Source organism: Marmota monax, unplaced genomic scaffold (genome assembly GCF_021218885.2).
Source record: "Marmota monax isolate L192 unplaced genomic scaffold, Marmota_monax_Labrador192_F-V1.1 WCK01_AAM20220418_F8-fsc00265, whole genome shotgun sequence".
NCBI lineage: Eukaryota > Metazoa > Chordata > Mammalia > Rodentia > Sciuridae > Marmota > Marmota monax.
This window is the reverse complement of record NW_026694808.1, coordinates 560,032-580,390: the sequence shown is the minus strand read 5'-3', so window position 1 is coordinate 580,390 and position 20,359 is coordinate 560,032. Positions and strand designations below refer to the sequence as shown.

Sequence of the window (20,359 nt, the reverse complement as noted above, 5' to 3'; positions counted from 1 at the left end):
AAAATTATCCAAAACATGTGCAAAGGGAATTCAGGGGAAAAAAATTAAAAGAGCAATTGTCTCTGGGATATTTTCAATGAACCAAATACATAAGTAATTGAAGATACTAAAGGGGAGGAGGGAAGGGAGAAGACAAAAAAAAAGATAATAAAATTCTCTTAAGAAAAAAAATGATAAACACAGTGGCATATTATTTAAACGTCTTTAAAACATAACTGACTGTAAACAAAGTTATTTTGAGGGTTCACAGCATATGTAAAAGCATATATAAAAATATGCCAAAGGTTAAGAAGGAGGAGAGAGAAGGTTTTTATACTACATAGGAAGTAACATATCAAATAAAGATAATGTGGTAAGTATACTTGCTATATAGTATAAATGCTACAGAAACCACTAACATAAAACAGAGTCCTAGCTAATAAGGAGCTAATAACACCTATGAAGGAAATAAAATAAAATTTTTTAAAACACCATTCATTAACTAGTCAAATATAAATTAATAGATGAGCAAGAGAAAGTGAATTGTTTCAAAAAACAATTCCAAGCCAAGATAGCTTCACTGATGATTATTACCAAATACTTTAAAGAAGAAATTAATACCAAATTTATGCAACTCTTCTCTTCCAAAAAAATTGAAAAGGAAGGAATATTTATTTCCCTGTTCTAATATTCTATGAGGCCAGCATCACCATAATACAAAAATCAAACAAAAATATTACAAGAAATCAGCATATCAATAAGCTCCATGAACACAGATGCAAACATTCAAAAACAACCTTTCAGCAAAACAATATAACAATATAGAAAAGGAACAATAATATAACAAGGAAGTTTATGAACATCACAGGAATGAAAGGTTGGTTTAATGTGAAAATATTCAATATAATTTACCTATTAACAAAATGAAAAACCTTACAATAATCTCAACAGATGAAAAACCATTTCACAAAATTCAACATTGATTTTAGATAAAAACTCAGCAAACTAAAAACAGATGGGAATTTCTTCAACTAATAAAAAAAAAAAAAAAGTCTAAGAAACCTACAGCTAACATAATGCTTAAAGGTAAAAGAATGAATGTTTTTCTTCTAAGATGAGAAGACAAGAATGTCTAATTTCACCACTTCCATTCCATATTGTACTGAGGGATCTGGTCAATGTGATAAGAGAATAAAAAGAAAAAACAGACATTCAAGTTGGTAAGGATGACATAAAACAGACTTTGTTCACAAATAGCATGACTGTTACAACCTCCAGAAATTCACCAAAAAAAGGTATCTGAATTAATAGAGTATACAGCAAGGTGGTAGTACACAAGAATAACACACAGAGATCAAGTATATTTCCATATACAAATAACATTTGGAAACAAACTGATAATAATACATTGACAATAACATGAAAAAAATGAAATAGGGATAAATTTGACAAACTGAAAGAAAGACAGTGCACTAAAAACTATACTACCAAAATCAAAAAAAAAGATCATAAATTATAAAAAGATATACCATGTCTCAGGGTGAGAAGATTCAATATTATTAAAATGTCAATTTTACTCAAACTAATCTACAGAGTCAAAGCAATCCCAGTATAAATCCCAGCATGCTGATTTTTCATAAACTGTCAAAAACTGATGCTAAATTCATATGTAAATGTAAAACTTTCATTTCATCAAACTTTAAAAAAAAATAGAATGAAAGACCAAGACCATCTGATTTCAAGATTCATTCTAAAACTACAGTTACTAAGGCTGTGTGATGCTAACACTAATACTGACAACTAAATCAATGGGACAAAACAAGAGCCCTAACACATACATGAAAAACTTATTTTTGAAAAAGGTACAGAGGCAATTCAGTGGAGAAAAGAAAGTCTTTTGAAAAATGATGCTGGAACAATAGGATATCTATATGGAGAAAAAAAAAATTCTATCCATACTTTATACCATATATAAAAACCAAATCAGGATGGTTGTACAGACTTAAATGTAAATCTAAAACTAAAATGTTAATAGAAAACATTGGTATGAATAGGTTAAGCAAATATTTCTCAGATACAAAATTCATGAAAAAAAAACAATAAGCACATCATCTAAACTAACAACTTTGAATCTTTAAGATACTGTTTTGAATATGAAAAGATAAGCAACAGATTGAATGACAATGTTTGCAATTCAAATACCTGACTGAGGACTTGTATCCCAAATACATAAAGAACTTACAAAATCTATAATAAAAAAATTAATGGGAAGATTTGAAAATATTTGTCACAAAACAAAATATATTAAATATAAATAAGTGCATGAAAAGATGTTCAACATCATAAATCATTAGAGAAATGAAAATTAAAATCACAGTGAGATCTCCATACCTGGATTAGAATAGGTACAAGCTAAAAAGAACAACCATAATTAAGTGTTGGTGAGAAAACAGAGGACCTAAAACTCTCATCTCCTGCTGGAGGAAGTATTATATTGTACAATCTTTCTGAAAACAGGTTTTGGCAGTTTCCTAAAAATAAAGCACAGACCTACCATATGATTCAGCCATTCCATTACTTATCCAAGAAAAAAGAAAGCATATATCCATACAAATACATAAATAAATACTTATAACGGCTTTATCTATGATAACCAAAATCTAGAAATAACACAGTTACTAAATAAATAAATGAATGAGTGTATCATACAATGGAAACACTACTCAATAATCAAAACAACTATGAATGATAAACACTACAACCAACATGAATCTTAAGAGAGATAAATCTGAACTACAATTGTACTAAGTAAAAGAAGCCAGATTCACACTACTACCTTCTAACCCAACAACCCCCACAAAAGATATACTGTGTGGCTTCGTGTATTTAAAATTCTAGAAAAGTAGGACTAGGAATATAGCTCAATGGTAGAATACAAGGCCCTGGGTTCAACCCTCAGAACCAGGGGGAAAAAAATTTAAATTCTAGAAAAGCAAAAACCCTGTAGTGACAGAGAGCAGATGAGTGATTGCCTCAAGTGAGAGAGAAGGTGAAAGTGAAGGAATACAAAAGAACACCAGAAAACATCTGGATATGCTGATTATTATATTGATTGAGAAGATGGTTTCACAGGTATATAACATAGGTCACATGTAATATATGTCAAAGTGTGTATAGATAAAATGTATTAAACTGTATATACTAAATTTATGTATACAGCAGTATGTTGATTAGACATCAATAAAACTTTTTGAAATTATAAATGGCCAAATAAAAAATAACAGTGAACAGAGTAAACTCTAAAAAGGAGTCTAGGGGAGTACTAAACGAGATTTAGATTGTATTTATAGACTATCCCATAATTCCTGGCTTTTAAAGGAATCAGGTAAATCAGGTAGTAACAAAAGCACAGAATCTAAATATTGCAAAGCCCAGATTACGTTTAAACAGTACGAAATAAGAGTTAACAGGTTCAGAGCGGGGCCTGTAGCTCAGTGATAGAGCACTTATCTAGCATGTGTGAGGCACTGGGCTCAATCCTCAGCACTACATTAAAAAAAAAAAAAAAAAAGAGTTACAGATTTAAGCCAGGCATGGTGGCACATGCCTATAATCCCAGCAATTCAGGAGGCTGAAGCAGGAGGATCACAAGTTCAAGGCAAAACTCAGCAACTTAGCAAGGCCCTTAGTGAAATCATCTAAAAAAAAATTTTTAGATTGTTTTTTCTTGTATATGAACACAATGCCTTTATTTATTTTTATGTGGTGCTGAGGACTGAACCCAGTGCCTCACTCATGCCAAGCAAGTGCTCCACCACTGAGCCACAACTCCAGCCACTCATCTCAAAATTTTTAAAAAATAAAATAAAAGGGCTGGAGATGTGGTTCAATGGTAAACTGTCTCTAGGTTCAATCCTCGATACCAAAAAGAAAAAGTAAAAAGAGTTAGAACACAAGTAACAGTATTGCTTTTTAACAAGAAAAGGGGCACATTCTCTGGAGTAGTAAATAACAGGTGGGTTAAGCAGAGAATGAGATCAAATAAATACAATGCAAGTATATAAATAAATACAATGAGTATATAAGTACAATGCAAGAAATGTGAAGGTAAAGCATTGTGTTATCTCTAGAATATATGAGAAAAAGTCATTTGCTCAGGATATATATGTGATACACTTGAGAATTTCAAAGGTTTGAAGGATATAAACTATAAATTAGTACAAAAACTGCGGAAACACACTTTCCAAAGCACAGTAATAAGACTATTGGGGCTTGGTTCAAGTTGATCAATAATTTTAATGATACCTGCCAAAAAGCTTGTTCATCCTCAAATTTCGTTTGGCTGCTCAATCAAGGTTATCCAGGGTAAGGACTTTGTCAGGTGAGGGTAATTGAAAAATACAAACTGAGGTGAAACATTTCAGGTACTTGTAAGAGTGGACATTAGATTCTACAGCAGATAAGAAAGAAGGAGATGAATGAGAGAAATAAAATCCACAGATTACAGCTCTAAAATAGGTGGAAATCCTGCAGTATAAGATATTTTAGCAGAGAAACTGAAAAGGTAAAAGATTACAGTTGTGGAAGAAACTGAATCAGTATTCTGAATGAGGATTTTTCTGGTGATAAGATTTAAGCATGACCATGACAATGAAGATTGGTGTGTACAGAAAACCTGCACTTGTTGTATTTTACAAGTTTTGCTTATTTAATTTAAATTAATGACTACTAATATGGCTCCCCGCCCCACCGCCACCTGGTACTAGGGATTGAACCAAGAGGCACTTAACCACTGAACCACATCCTCAACCCTTTTTTGTATTTTATATTGAGATACGATCTCACAAAGTTGCTCTAGGCCTCTCTAAGTTGCTGAGGCTGGCTTTGAACTTGCAATCTTCCTGTCTCATCCTCCAAAGCCACTGGGATTACAAGTACATGCCACCACACTCAGCCAATATGGTCTTTTTTAAAAACATATTTATTTTTTAGTTATAGTTGGACACAGTATCTTTATTTTATATATTTATTTTTATTGGTGCTGAGGATCAAACCCAGGGCGTGGCACGTCCTAGGCGAGTGCTCTACAACTGAGCCACAACCCCAGCCCCCAGCCAATATGGTCTTTAAATTTACAAATCAAATTAATCCAACAGCAAACTTTGTTTAAATTAAACAAGTCTGAATATTCCACCACTTTCTCCAGAATTTTTATAAAGAAAGTTTCAACTCAGGCTTGTCTCTTTAAGTCTGTATTACACAATAAACACCTACTTATGTGTACCTTATTTTCTAATTTTATGTACCTCATAATTTAACACTTCACCATGAAGTGAATAAGTCACCATACTGCATTTGTTCTTTAATCAGTTTATGAGCTTTGTGTAAACAAAGAATAGGGATCTTTTTAAGAATACACTCAACTTCCATTTTCTTCAAAGCATGGTATTAAGTGTTACATTTGTGTTTCTTTCCTACTCTCAGATTTATTACCAAGTTAGATAAAAGAATTGAATAGCTAACTCATGATGGAGAAATAGATTGAAAAAAGGATAAAAGAAAAATGAAAGTATCAATAGAAAGCCTCTGGAGACATGGAAATAAATATACACAATAAATTTTCTGAGAAACTGGTATGGCTTTGATCAAGTTTGATGAATGAAAAATAATTCAGAACAATTCCTGTATTCAGAGCTATGGAAGATATTTCTGTGAATCCTCAAATAGTCTCAATATACTATACAATCATCCCTCATGCCTGGGGGCAGGGAGGAGAGGGAGAGTTCCAGGATCCCTGCAGACAGTAAGACCCATGGATATTCAACTGTCTTAACTGTCTTAAATAAAACGGCACACAAGATTTGCATCCTCTGGTATATCTTAAATCATCTCTAGATTACATATAATACCTAATGCAATGTAAATGCTATGTAAATAGCTGTTTAACTGTATTATTTAAGGAATAACAAGAAAAAAGTCTGTACAAGTTCCGTACAGACACATTTATTTTTCAAATATTTTTAATCCACAGTTAATTGAATATTCAGATGCAGAACCTGTGGCTACAGAGGGCCAACTATACTATAAAATGGGAGAAGAAAGATTTTGACCCCTTTCTATTATAATTCACCTTATTGCATTCAGCTTTCTTCACAGAGCAATATGACAAGTATTACCAGAAATTATAATTTCCTTTAGATGAAGATCATTTATAGTGATCCCAATTTAGACAGCCTAAAACAACAACAAAAATAACAATAAATATCCAGTGAATATCAATTCATGAGGGGGGAAAAAACTGAACTTAGAAGACAGAGGTTTTCAAACTTTCAAGTGACTTTACATTTTTACTATGTTCTAGTAACTAGATAGTTTAGCTATCAGTAGAAATATCTTACTTATTTAACCCAACTGAAAAAGGCTGGTATTCCTTTTTAAAACACACACACACACACACACATCCCACACACAAAATGCCTAGTTTCTTTCCTATAGAAATTATACAAGAAACTATACAAGAATATGAACAACATAATTTGCTATGATATCTTACATCTTACATAGTTAATAAATAGAAAACCTAGCAATTTAAGGAACAAAACTTATCTAAATAAACTGCATGTATATTACTCAGAATTAATTAAAGAATACCTGTAAATGCAAAGTTGCATATATGTAAACATAAAATACAACACTACTAACAAAGCAGAAAATTTTATTATCAATATTAATAGACTATAATTGACTGAACCAGTCAGGTACTAATTAATCTTCACAACATTAAAATAGCACTATCAGGGACTGGGGTTGGGGCTCAGCGGTAGAGCGCTCACCTAGCATATGCGAGGCACTGGGTTTGAGCCTTAGCACCACATAAAAATAAATAAATAAAGGTACTTTTTAAAAATAGCAGTATCATTAAAATAATTTCACAGATGAGAAAACTAAGACAATAACAGAGGTAAGCAATTCCATTCAAAACTGTATATTAAGAAAATTCCAATACAGGGCTGGGGTTGTGGCTCAGTGGTTGATGCTTGCCTTGCAGGCGTGAGGCACTGGGTTCAATCCTCAGCACCACATAAAAAATAAACAAAGATATTGTGTCCATCTATAACTAAAAACAAAAATGTTTTTAAGAAAATTCCAATACAGAATCAATCACATTTCACTAACTTTTAACTGAAAGAAATATGTCCAACAGAAAGAATATGTACTTTAACTCAGAGGTCGGTTAAACTTTTTCTATAACGGGCCACTCAGCATATATTTTAGGCATTGTGGACTACAGTATGTCAAAACTACTCAACTTGGCAATCACAGTACAAAAGAAGCCACAGACAATGTTAATGAAAGGGTAGAGCTGTGTTCCAATAAAACTTCATACACACTGAAAATCAATTTTCTTATAATTTCATGTCCCAAAATACTATTTTTTTTATTTTTTTAACCATTTTAAAATGTAAAAACTATTCTTAGACCATCGACCATACAAAAACTGAGGGTGGGCCAGATTTGACCCATTGGTTGTTTGCTGAATCGTACTTCAACTAAAGAATATCAATAAAATACAAAAATAATATACTACTACTTGAATATTTTATGAAGCATTTGGTTTCAAGTAATTGTGTTGTGTATTAGTTCTGTAATTTAAAAATACTAATATTCAAAACTACAGTACCTTTTCTCGGGTATCACTTTCAACTTGCTCATCTTGAGTTACTTCATTTCACCATTGCAGATAATCTACAAGAAAAATGTTAATGATATTAAATACTTAAACAATTATGTTTTCCATACATTAGATGTCATAAAAGCCATATTACTGAAAAATTACACTATGGACAATCTAACACTGAAAATCAAAAGAGAATGAGTGATTCTGGCCAGATCACTTCAGGGTACAATGTGTGACTACTGAAATATATAAAATCAATGAGGAAAACATAATCCAAATCATGGAGCCACAAAAAAAGCAGAAACCATTGGGTGAAGTGGTGTAGGCTCCCAGGAGCTGAGACAGGAGGATTGCCAGCCTCACCAATTTAGGGAGACATAGCTTAGTGGTTTAGTATCCCTGGGTTCAATCCCTAGTACCAAAAAAAAGAAAGAAAGGAGAAACCAAGCATAACTGTTTATGATCACAGTGTAAAGATTCCTTTTGAGACAGTTCAAATCATCATTCTTTCTAAATTCCTCCTTAAAGTCCTCAAACCAATCACAGCATCCTATGACTAGTATACTTATTGGCCACTATTCAAAGAGTAGTGATAAATATGTGTGGTTATCTCTTTATAAGAAAACTTTTTAAATTAATAATAACTTGTTTAGACAGAGTAAAAAAACTTCTCTAATGTTATCTTATTTAATGTACTTACTGCACATTTTCAATAGTTTCATCTTTGGCAAGCATTCATTATTGACTTTAAACAATCTTATATCTTGATTCACACAATTTTTATAACTTTTCAGATTTACTTTGCAACTATTCACCTAAAAATATCCTAAATGTTTAATTTTATACACCAATGCTTACTGAAGCAGAATTTTGTGGCATTACTAGAAAATGAAAAAATCACTGTGAATCTAACAAATTAATCACATTTATACAATATTTAGTAATGCTGCATTTAAAGGAAAACAAAACATACAAGAAAATCAGATTTCAAATTATTCTCTTAATTGAGAAGATACAAGAATTCTAAATTCTATCATAGTCAACTGTATTTCAACAGTTAAATGATTCAAACTTGCAGTTCATAATAAAATGCTTAACCATGGGCATTACTCTCCTCTCCTTCCTGAAAGTGGATTAAAATAGATAGTAAAGAAAAAAAGTTATGTTCAAGGCCACAGCAACAAGAAAGGAATCTAAGGGGAAAGGGGTAATGGGTACTCTGCCCAGAAGAACCCAGGAAACTAAGAACCCGGAGACTCAGAAATGCCAAAACTGACTGCTGAGAATATCATCCTACCTCCTCAATCTCTCCATGCCCCACCATCATGGAAAATGATCAATAAGCAGGCATCTGACTCTGACAAATAATCTTGGAACTGATCACCTTAAAGAATCCTGTTTTCTGAAACTTAAAAGTATTACAGGAAAAGGCCAGCACTAAGCCTTACACCCTAGAACAAAGCCAGTGTAGTGCTTATACTCTGCTTTTTATTGCTGAAGCCTGAAGCCAAAACACTTCAGGAAAAGAAAAACTTTCTGTTGTGAAAGTTTGTGTTAATTTCAGGATGGGGTAACAAAAAGAGCAGGTACTTAGAAGCAGAAGTGCTGGATTTCACCAAGTTTGTAGCTTTGCCAAACAAACTTGACAAAGTGAGAGAGGGCAAAGAAGCTGAATGTGTTTGCCAAGGAGTAATTATAATAACTGACAATGGAATTTAGGTATAATCTACCTTTTCCCCTTTATTGGGTCACTTCTATAATCATAAAATCATGCTGTTATTTCTGGGTCTTATGGGGGAAAAACCTCTCAGGCTCCTATTCTTTAATCTAGCTACTATCCCTTTCCTCCTGAAAGCAGTAAATTCTTTACACATAGTCAGGTCCTCCTCTTTCGGTTCTCTCTTATACACATTTCAATCAGGCTTTCCCCTCTCCATTTCATCAACACTGCTCTTGTTAGTAACAATGACCTATATGTCACTAAATCCAACTGTCATTTACTAGTCATCTTACTCCTTTCAGCAGCATTTGACACCATGCCCTCTCCATTGAAATATTTTCTTCATTGGGCCTTAGTGTTTTCTGCCTACCTCACTAGAAATTTATAAGTTGCCTTTCCTAGAAAAACCAGAAGTCAGTTCTATCTTACCCTCTTCTAATCACAGTCTCTTACCTACACATCTAGTTTTATGACTGCTCTCAAACATATGCACTTGATCTCTAATAATATCACACACTTAACAAATCACTGATCTCAATATTCCCTTCAAAGTGTACCATACCCTAGCTTCCTTCATCTGATTAAAAGACAATTCTGCATTTGTTAAACTGCTCAAAACCTTGGCTTCATCCTTGTCTCCATCCTTGTCTCCTGTTTTATAATCCATATCCAATCCATCATGAAGTCTTGATAATTTTACTTTCATATATCCAAAATCTGATCACTTCCCTACCTACAAGCACGGCCCCGCCACAGTTTTCATTAGTCTCCCTTCTTCCTTTGGTACCCTACGGTTTATTTTCAACAAAACATTCTATGCGATCCTTTTAAAAATCTTAGGTGGAAATCTTGTCATTACTCTGCTCAAAGCCCTATAATACTATTTCAGTGGGCACCCCATACCTCCCGGACCTCATGCTTACCTACAACTCCACTCCTTCATTCTATGGACAGGCTTCCTGGCTTTCCTCCAATATGCCAGACTCACTCTCACCTTAGTGCCTTTGCTCAACCTATTCCTTTGGCCTGGAATGTTCTTCTGTCAGACAGTCCAATGACCAACTCCTATCACTTCCCTGCTCAAATATCACCTTTTCAATAGGGCCTATCCCAAGCATCCTATCTAATATTGTAAACCACCACTAGACTTTCATATATCCATCATCTCTTGCCTACTTTGTCTTCTTCCAGAGCAATTATTGCCTTCTAGTGTGGGAAGATTCAAAAATAGCTGAAAAGGTCTGAATACCAGTGTCCTCACTCCCCCCTCCAAAAACAAAATACATATATTCACATCTTAACCAAAAGCATGAGGGAAAAGAGCCTTTGGGAGGTAATTAGATCATCAGGGTACAGCCCTCAGAAAAGGTATTGTACTTATAAAACAAATTCCCGAGATCTTGCTTGCACCTTCCACCTACCATGTGAGAACAAAGTGGGAGGGAGAAATCCATGAAGCAGGAAACAGGCCCTCTCCAGATACAGAATCTACTAGTGCCTTGATCATGGACTACCCAGCTTCCAGAACTGTGGCAGGAAAAAAAATTCTTTTGTTTATAAGCTACCTAGCTTATAGAATTTTGTTTTAATAGCCAAACATAGTAAGACAATATGGAAAATTGTTTATTATTGACTGGTTATATATGAACATGTGTCAAACCCAATTTTAAAGAGGACAATTTCTTTTTATAAATTTACAATGTACAATATACTTGCCATCATACCACATATATCAATTTGTCATCTAACTCACCCCAGAAACCTTAGCAGTTTATCACCCCCAAAGGCTACAAAAACAACCACAATCAACTCCTTTATTTCCTGAATGTTTTAAGAAAAAAGTAGTAGAAATCCAAATCTTGATATATCCATCATATCCATACTAGATATGATTTAATATCTGGTAGTTAGTTCATTGATTACTACTTGACTCTTTTTAATCATCCTGTAAGCTAGAGTACTTAGCAATATATATTGTTATCTCTCTACCCCAGAATTTAAGCCATATCAGAGTACAGATCTGTTTTTGCTCACTAAATTCCTCTCAAGTGCCTTAGAACAATGCCAACATACTGTAGGTGCTAAGTAAATTTTTGAATGACAAATGCTTTTAAAGTTTTCCTTTAAGAAAGTTTTTTCAGACACAAAAAAGCAAGAAAATCTTCACTTTTAAAATCAAATAATATGGCTGATATGGTACACTGGCATTCAATATCTACCTCAATATAGTATCTTCCAGTATTAAAGGTGGGGGCGGGGGGGGGGGGGACATTTCCCAGAAACTGTGTAATACAGTTTCAGATGATTTAAGTCTACCAATTTATGAGAGATTTAGAAGACAGAAAGTCAGACAAAGGCTGCCTGACTCCATTGGCAAGCACAGATGTAGTCTTGTGTATTTGTCTACAACAGTGTGTGTATACAGAAATCCCAGAGTTTAGTCTAAGGTTTTACAACCTAGCTGGCATCTTCATTTAAAAAAAGAAAAAAATTAATTTTTGTGCACCAAGCAATGGCAGTATCCACAGGAAGTAACAGTTTTGTTAGAAACCAACCACAAGGAATAATACACAGTACGACTATGCCCACTGGAAAAGGCAGCCTTCATAACTGGAGGTTGCATTGCATAGGAGTGAGACAGAAAAGGCAGGGCTCTGAGTTCCTTACAAGCCATCTTCCAAAAATTGTTTCTACCATCCTCTATACCAACCAGGTTCAGCAGCTACTAACTGCTCCCCAAAGTGTTCCCACAAACTCCTGCATGTGCAATATGCCCGAATATGACTGATAATGTAGCCTTTCTGGGGTGGCAGGAGTAAGCACCTCTATCATCTTTTGTATGTCACACACAGAAAGCAGACCACATGTCAAATGCAAGCCCCAGGACTGAGAACAAAGAATTGACAAGATGTGCAGAAATCCTGGAATCGTGTGATAGCTGACTGTGTACTTGAACAAGCCTGCCTTTTTGTATACATAAGCTGTACTCATCATGACCTTAGGGAACCAGTCTGGGAATGCTGTCCCTTGCCTATCTTCCTTGTGCTAGAACACAAGTCCCACAAAAGCCTTATTCAATGTTGTTGCTTACCTCTTAGCAAAAGAATCTTCAATGAGCAGGTAACACCAAAATGAGCTATACTTTGCCTTTTCTTGATCTCTATCAAAAATTGAGCAAAAAAACCCAAGGCTAATTGTAACAGGAGGGCAATGGTAGCCTGATGAATCACAGTCTCTCCCTCTCAAATTTCCTCCCTTGACCTCCCTTATACAATACCAACTGCTTTTTTAAAAAGCAAATAAAATCTACAACTGTAACAGAAAACTGGAGGAAATTTTAATTCTAATGAAAAAAATGTTTATGCTTTGCAACTCTTGTTACCGTCTGATTCTCATGCTTTCCTACAAGCTGAACATTTGAAATCCAAAAATCCAAACTTTCTGAATACCAGAATTTCAGATTTGGGGGTATGCAGAATTTTGAATTTTCAGATTATCTATGTTCAACAAGTAATGTCTATACAAATATTCCAAAATCAAAAAAAAGTACAAGGAACTATATCATGAAAACTTTTGTGTGTGGGTATGTGTGTGTATGATTCTCATTTAGTTGCACTGCCCTATTATGCCCTTACATCTTAAATGTTAACATTAATATTTTACAATACCCAATAATTCAAAGTGGCAATTTTGGAGGAGAAAGCCAACGGACAATGCTGGTCATGAAGAATTGTATTTTGTGAATCATTTCACTTCACCAGTGCAACAAAAGACACATTTTTAAAAGTCCATCTTTACCATGTATACTATTTATCAATGGGTTTACATTCACCATGACTGATCCATTTTACACTCCCATTAGCAAAGTAAAAGGATTCCAATTTCTCCACTTCTTATCAACACTTGTTATTTTACGACTTTACCCATTCTAGAAGATATGAGGCAATATGGTTCTGATTTGCATTTCCCTAGTGTCTAATAAATACTGTTAAGCATATTTTCATGTGCTTATTGGCCATTTGTATGTCTTTGAAGAAATGTCCAAATTCTTTACCCATTTTTAAATTGAATTGTTTTTACACCCAGCAATTCAATCCTAAGTATTCTGAAAGTAACTGAACACAAGGATAAAAACAGATACCTTACAACAATGCTCAAAGCAACATTACGCAAAATACCAAAAAGGTAGAAACAACCCAAGTGTCCAACAACTGATGCACAGATGAATGGACAAACAAAAAGGTATATAATTAGAATGGAATATCATTCAACAATAAAAAGACCTAGAGTTCATCTACAACACAGATGAATTTTGAAGACATTAGGCTAAATAAATTAAAGATCTACAAATAAGATCTGAAACCATAAAACTCCTAGAGGAAAACACAGGAAAAAAGTTTCTCAACACGGGTTTTAGCAATGATTTTCTGGATATGATACCAAAAAAAGGCAACAAAAGAAAATAAATTGGTCTACATCAAATTTTAAAATTTGCACACAGCAAAGTAAACAATCAAAAAATGAAAAGGCAATCTATAGATTGGGAGAAAATACTTACCAATCATAGAGGGTTAATACATAAAGTAAATAAGGAAGTCACACAACTCAACAGCCAAAAAAAAAAAAAGGTAACAACATGATTTTTAAAAATTGGCACAAGACCTGAATAGACACTTCTCCAAAGACAGAAAATGTTCAACAGGTTTATAAAAAACTTTTCAAGGGCTGGGGTCATAGCGTAGTGGTAGAGCACTTGCCTGGCACATATGAGACACTGGTTTCAATCCTCAGCACCACAGAAGAATAAACAAATAAAATAAAGGTATGTGTCCATCTGCAACTAAAAATATTTTTTCAAAGTTTTTTAAGGCCTGGGGCTGTAGCTCAGTGACAAAGCACTTGCCTAGCATGCATGAGGCACTAGGTTCAACCCTCAGCACTACATAAAAATAAACTAAGTTAAATAAAGGCAGTCTGTCCATCTACAACTACAAAAATTTTTTTAAGTTTTTTTAAAAAGGTATTCAACATCACTTATCAGAGAAATGCAAACCATCATGATATAACCTCATACCCATTAAGATCGGCCAATTTCAAAAAGACAAGAGGCCAGCACATTATTTCATGATTCTACCAGTCAAAAGGAGACTGGTATAGCCAGTAATAGGCAGAGCTGGTGTAGACTATAACTGATCTAATATGGTCCACATCTATCAAGTATAGCAAGAGCTTCCTGATCACCATAGCCTCCTGACCCCAACAGTTTCCTAAATTTGAAACAGTGTAGTTATAGAAAAAGAAAAAAAAAAAGGCTTTACACACAATTTCACAACTAGAAATTGCTTCATTAGCTTCCTGATTCTATGCTAAGGTTTTGGGACTCGATGCTTAAAGTTCAACATAGAATCTAGTTCTTCAAATCTTCCAATAATTCTATAAGCCACTTATTAACTGTGCCAGACATTGATTTATTGCCATTCATCTCCAAATACATCCTTTTTGTCAGCCCCGTGAAAATAGATTTGTGCCCTTTAAATATTTTTTCTGGATCGGCTGAATTCAAGCTCCTGTTCGCCTGCGTCTCGCAGACAAATCGCTGTGACTCAGCGCTAAACAATCCCGCTGAAACAACTGGTCGGCCCTTCTGAACCTGAGGAGGTTAATACCAACCGAGCCTTCATAGGCAGTGGCCACAGGATTGAGACGGGGCTTGGGAGAGCCAGTCAGGACCCACCCGTTGCATTGGTCACCCGGCAAAGGGAACGAACTGTCGCCATTTGCATGGGATACCACCATGGCAGAGAACTGACGTCACCAGAATGCGGCAGAGGAGATAACTTCATTGAAACTGGCGGCGGCAGGTGTGTAACCCACTAGCCTTTCCTCTCCACACAGAGGGGAAACCTCAAGGGCCCCTCCCAGCTCTCCCGTGAGCACGATAGTCTGACCAAGGGAATCAGGAGTGGCACGGGACCCGCGGCGCAGGACCACTGGCTACCGCTCCCACCAGTGTTGACAACTGAGGTCTCTTGCACCAGCTACCAGGGGCATGGCTACTGGAGGGCAAGCAAAATACGCTGAGGGTTCTCAGCCCCAAGGTCCACAAACGTAAGGTCTGAGGGAATGGCAAACAGGGAGAGTGTGCCCAGTCGTTCAAGAAAATAGGGCTCCCGGGAGAAGCAGACCTGGCGTGTAGCCAGTATTGTGGTGAGCGTCACCGGTGAGTGGGGCCTGGCTGGAGGAAAAGTGGAGAAGTAACTAGACACAAGAAAAGGCCCTAGGCACACAGGATTGGAGACCCGCCCAGTCAGGGAGGAGGAGCTGCTGCACAGTGATTGCTTTCCGCGTATTGAGAGGAGAAGCTTGGCCCGGTGGGCACAGCTCCACCTACTGGAAGAGAAGTTAATCAAACTCTAAGACTGCATTTATTAATTTTTTTTTAAATTATTTGGGGTTTTTTTCATTTTTATTTTTTTATTTTTTAAATTTTTTTAATTTTTTTTATTTTTTATTTTTATTTTTTTGATTATGTTTTTTAAATTTTTTTCTTTTTTATTTTCTATTTTTTTCTTTGTCTTTTCATTTCTTTTCAATTTCCTTATTCCCCCTTCCTTGAATTCTACCTGTTTACTCTCATTCTCTTTAGTGGCTTCTTCCCTTCCCTTCTAATACCTTTCCTCCCAAGCATCAAATAAATTTATAGGAGTAAACAGTAACTCATCAGTCAAACAGAACAAGAAGTAACATGAGCAGCATGAAAAAACAAGGAGGAAAAGGAGTACAAACAATGCAAGACAGCCTAAATATTCAGGAGGACCTAGAGGCATCAGAAAAATGGTCAAATAAAGAACTCAAGGAATACCTTAGACAGATGGAATGGAATCTTAAAGAGGATATGAGACAGCAAATTCAAACAATGAAAGAACACAATGAAAATGAATTACATAAACAGAAAAAAGAAGCAAATAAGCATCTTTATCAGGAGATAGAGATTATAAAAAAAATCAAACAATAATTCTAGAATTGAAGGAAACTATAAACCAAATTAAAAACTCAAATGAGAGTATCACTAACAGAGTGGAGCAAGTAGAAGCCAGAACGTCAGATAATGAAGACAAAATATATCATCTTGAAAAGAGTCTAGCCTATTCAGAAAGGCTAGTAAAAAATCACGAGAAAAACATCCAAGAGATATGGGATAACATAAAAAAACCAAACTTAAAGAGTCATCAGGATAGAGGAAGGTATAGAGGTTCAAACCAAGGGAATGAGCAACCTGCTGAATGAAATAATTATAGAAAGCTTTCCAGAAATAAAAAAGGAAACGAATGTACAAATTGTAGATGCATACAGGACACCGAGCATACAAAATCACAGTAGACCAATGCCAAGACACATTGTTATGAAGATATCCAATATACAGAACAAAGAGAAAATATTAAAAGCTACAAGAGAAAGGAGGCAGATTACATTCATGGGTAAACCAATAAGGTTAACAATGGATTTTTCATCACAGACGCTGAAAGCGAGAAGATCCTGGAACAACGTATTTCAAACACTGAAAGACAATGGATGCCAACCAAGAATTTTGTATCCAGCAAAATTAAGCTTCAGGTATGACAACGAAATAAAAATCTTTCATGATAAACAAAAGTTAAAAGAATTTGCAGCCAGAAAACCAACATTGCAAAGCATCTTGAGCAAAACACTACACGAGGAAGAAATGAAAAACAATAACCAAAACCAACAGTGGGAAGTACCTCAGTAAAGCCAGAGGGCAGGGGGAAAGCTAATCATGGAGAAACAAACCAAATTAAAAAAAAAAAAAAAGATAAATAATCAAACATGGCTGGAAGTACAAACCATATATCAATAGTAACTCTAAACGTTAATGGCTTAAACTGACCAATAAAGCGACATAGGCTGGTAACATGGATTAAAAAAACAAATCCAACAATATACTGCCTCCAGGAGACACATCTGATTGCAAAAGACATACACAGGCTGAAGGTGAAAAAATATACCACGCAAACGGTCCTCGTAAGCAAGCAGGGGTGGCCATCCTCATATCGAATAAAATCGACTTCAAGACTAAGTTAATCAAAAGGGATAAGGAAGGACATTATATACTGTTAAAAGGAACCATTCACCAACAAGACATAACAATTATCAATATTTATGCACCAAATAAGGGTGCTGCGACGTTCATAAAACAAATTCTCCTCAAGTTCAAGAATCAAATAGACCACAACACAATAATTATGGGTGACTTCAACACACGTCTCTCACCATTGGACATATCCTCCAAACAAAAGTTGAATAAAGAAATTATAGAACTCAATATCACAATCAATAACCTAGACTTAATTGACATATATAGAATATATCAACCATCATCAAGTGGATATACTTTTTTCTCAGTAGCACATGGATCCTTCTCAAAAATAGACCATATATTATGCCATAGGGCAACCCTCAGTAAATATACAGGGGTGGAGATAATACCATGCACCATATCTGATCATAATGGAATGAAACTGGAAATCAATGATAAAAGAAGGAAGGAAAAATCCTACATCACATGGAAAATGAACAATATGTTACTGAATGATCGATGGGTTACAGAAGACATAAAGGAGGAAATCAAAAAATTCTTAGAGATAAATGAAAATACAGACACAACATATCGGAATCTATGAAAGCAATTTTAAGAGGGAAATTCATCGCCTGGAGGTCATTCCTCAAAAAAAGAAAAAACCAACAAATAAATGAGCTCACACTTCATCTCAAAGCCCTAGAAAAGGAAGAGCAAAACAACAGCAAATATAGCAGAAGGCAAGAAATAATTAAAATCAGAGCGGAAATCAACAAAACTGAAACAAAAGAAACTATTGAAAAGATTGACAAAACTAAAAGTTGGTTCTTTGAAAAAATAAACAAGATCAACAGACCCTTAGCCATGCTAACGAAGAGAAGAAGAGAGAGAACTCAAATTACTAACATATGGAATGAAAAAGGCAATATCACAACAGATGCTACAGAAATACAGAAGACAATTAGAAATTATTTTGAAACCCTATATTCCAATAAAATAGAAGATAGTGAAGACATCGATAAATTTCTTAAATCATATGATTTGCCCAAACTGAGTCAGGAGGATACAAACAATTTGAACAGACCAATATCAATGGATGAAATAGAAGAAGCAATCAAAAGACTACCAACCAAGAAAAGTTCAGGACTCGATGAGTATACAGCGGAGTTTTCCAAAACCTTTAAAGAAGAATTAATACCAATACTTTTCAAGTTATTTCAGGAAATAGAAAAAGAGGGAGCTCTTCCAAATTCATTCTATGAGGCCAACATCACCCTGATTCCGAAACCAGACAAAGACACTTCAAAGAAAGAAAACTACAGACCAATATCTCTAATGAACCTAGATGCAAAAATCTTCAATAAAATTCTGGCGAATCGGATACAAAAACACATCAAAAAAATTGTGCACCATGATCAAGTAGGATTTATCCCTGGGATGCAAGGATGGTTCAATATACGGAAATCAATAAATGTTATTCACCACATCAACAGACTTAAAGAGCAGAACCATATGATCATCTCGATAGACGCAGAAAAAGCATTTGACAAAGTACAGCATCCCTTTATGTTCAAAACACTAGAAAAACTAGGGATAACAGGAACTTACCTCAACATTGTAAAAGCTATCTATGCTAAGCCTCAGGGTAGCATCATTCTAAATGGAGAAAAATTGAAGGCATTCCCTCTAAAATCTGGAACAAGACAGGGATGCCCTCTATCACCACTTCTATTCAATATAGTTCTCGAAACACTGGCCAGAGCAATTAGACAGACGAAAGAAATTAAAGGCGTAAATATAGGAAAAGAAGAACTTAAATTATCACTATTTGCAGGCAACATGATTCTATACCTAGAAGACCCAAAAGGGTCTACAAAGAAACTACTAGAACTAATAAATGAATTCACCAAAGTGGCATGATATAAAATCAACACGCATAAATAAAAGGCATTTCTGTATATCAGCGACAAAACTTCTGAAATGGAAATGAGGAAAAACACCCCATTCACAATATCCTCAAAAAAAAATAAAATACTTGGGAATCAACCTAACAAAAGAGGTGAAAGATTTATACAATGAAAACTACAGAACCCTAAAGAGAGAAATAGAAGAAGATCTTAGAAGATGGAAAAATATACCCTGTTCATGGATAGGCAGAACTAACATCATCAAAATGGCGATATTACCAAAAGTTCTCTATAGGTTTAATGCAATGCCAATCAAAATCCCAACGGCATTTCTTGTAGAAATAGAGAAAGCAATCATGAAATTCATATGGAAAAATAAAAGACCCAGAATAGCAAAAGCAACTCTAAGCAGGAAGTGTGAATCAGGCGGCATAGCGATACCAGATTTCAAAGCATACTACAGAGCAATAGTAACAAAAACAGCATGGTACTGGTACCAAAACAGGCGGGTGGACCAATGGTACAGAATAGAGGACACAGAGACTAATCCACAAAGTTACAACTATCTTATATTTGATAAAGGGGCTAAAAGCATGCAATGGAGGAAGGATAGCATCTTCAACAAATGGTGCTGGGAAAACTGGAAATCCATACGCAACAAAATGAAACTGAATCCCCTTCTCTCGCCATGCACAAAAGTTAACTCAAAATGGATCAAGGAGCTTGATTTCAAATCAGAGACTCTGCGTCTGATAGAAGAAAAAGTTGGCTCCGATCTACATATTGTGGGGTCGGGCTCCAAATTCCTTAATAGGACACCCATAGCATAAGAGTTAATAACAAGAATCAACAAATGGCACTTACTTAAACTAAAACGTTTTTTCTCAGCAAGAGAAACAATAAGAGAGGTAAATAGGGAGCCTACATCATGGGAACAAATTTTTACTCCTCACAATTCAGATAGAGCCCTAATATCCAGA

At 35.0% G+C, this 20,359-nt stretch overlaps 1 protein-coding gene across 8 annotated transcripts in view; it reads right to left on the bottom strand.

Annotated features, from left to right (window-relative positions):
* Agtpbp1 (ATP/GTP binding carboxypeptidase 1) overlaps positions 1-20,359 on the bottom strand; it is a 273,400-nt gene that overhangs the window by 238,548 nt on the left and 14,493 nt on the right. For 7 of the 8 annotated variants that reach the window (XR_009225068.1, XM_058573104.1, XM_046425905.2 and 4 more), the window contains exon 2: positions 7,661-7,725. The exons of the other annotated variant lie outside the window; for it this stretch is intronic. Coding sequence is in view for 6 of the 7 variants with exons in the window: in XM_058573104.1 (XP_058429087.1) it covers positions 7,661-7,692 (32 nt within the window). In the remaining variant the exon portion in view is untranslated. The remainder of the gene's footprint in view (positions 1-7,660; positions 7,726-20,359) is intronic. 8 annotated transcript variants of the gene reach the window in all.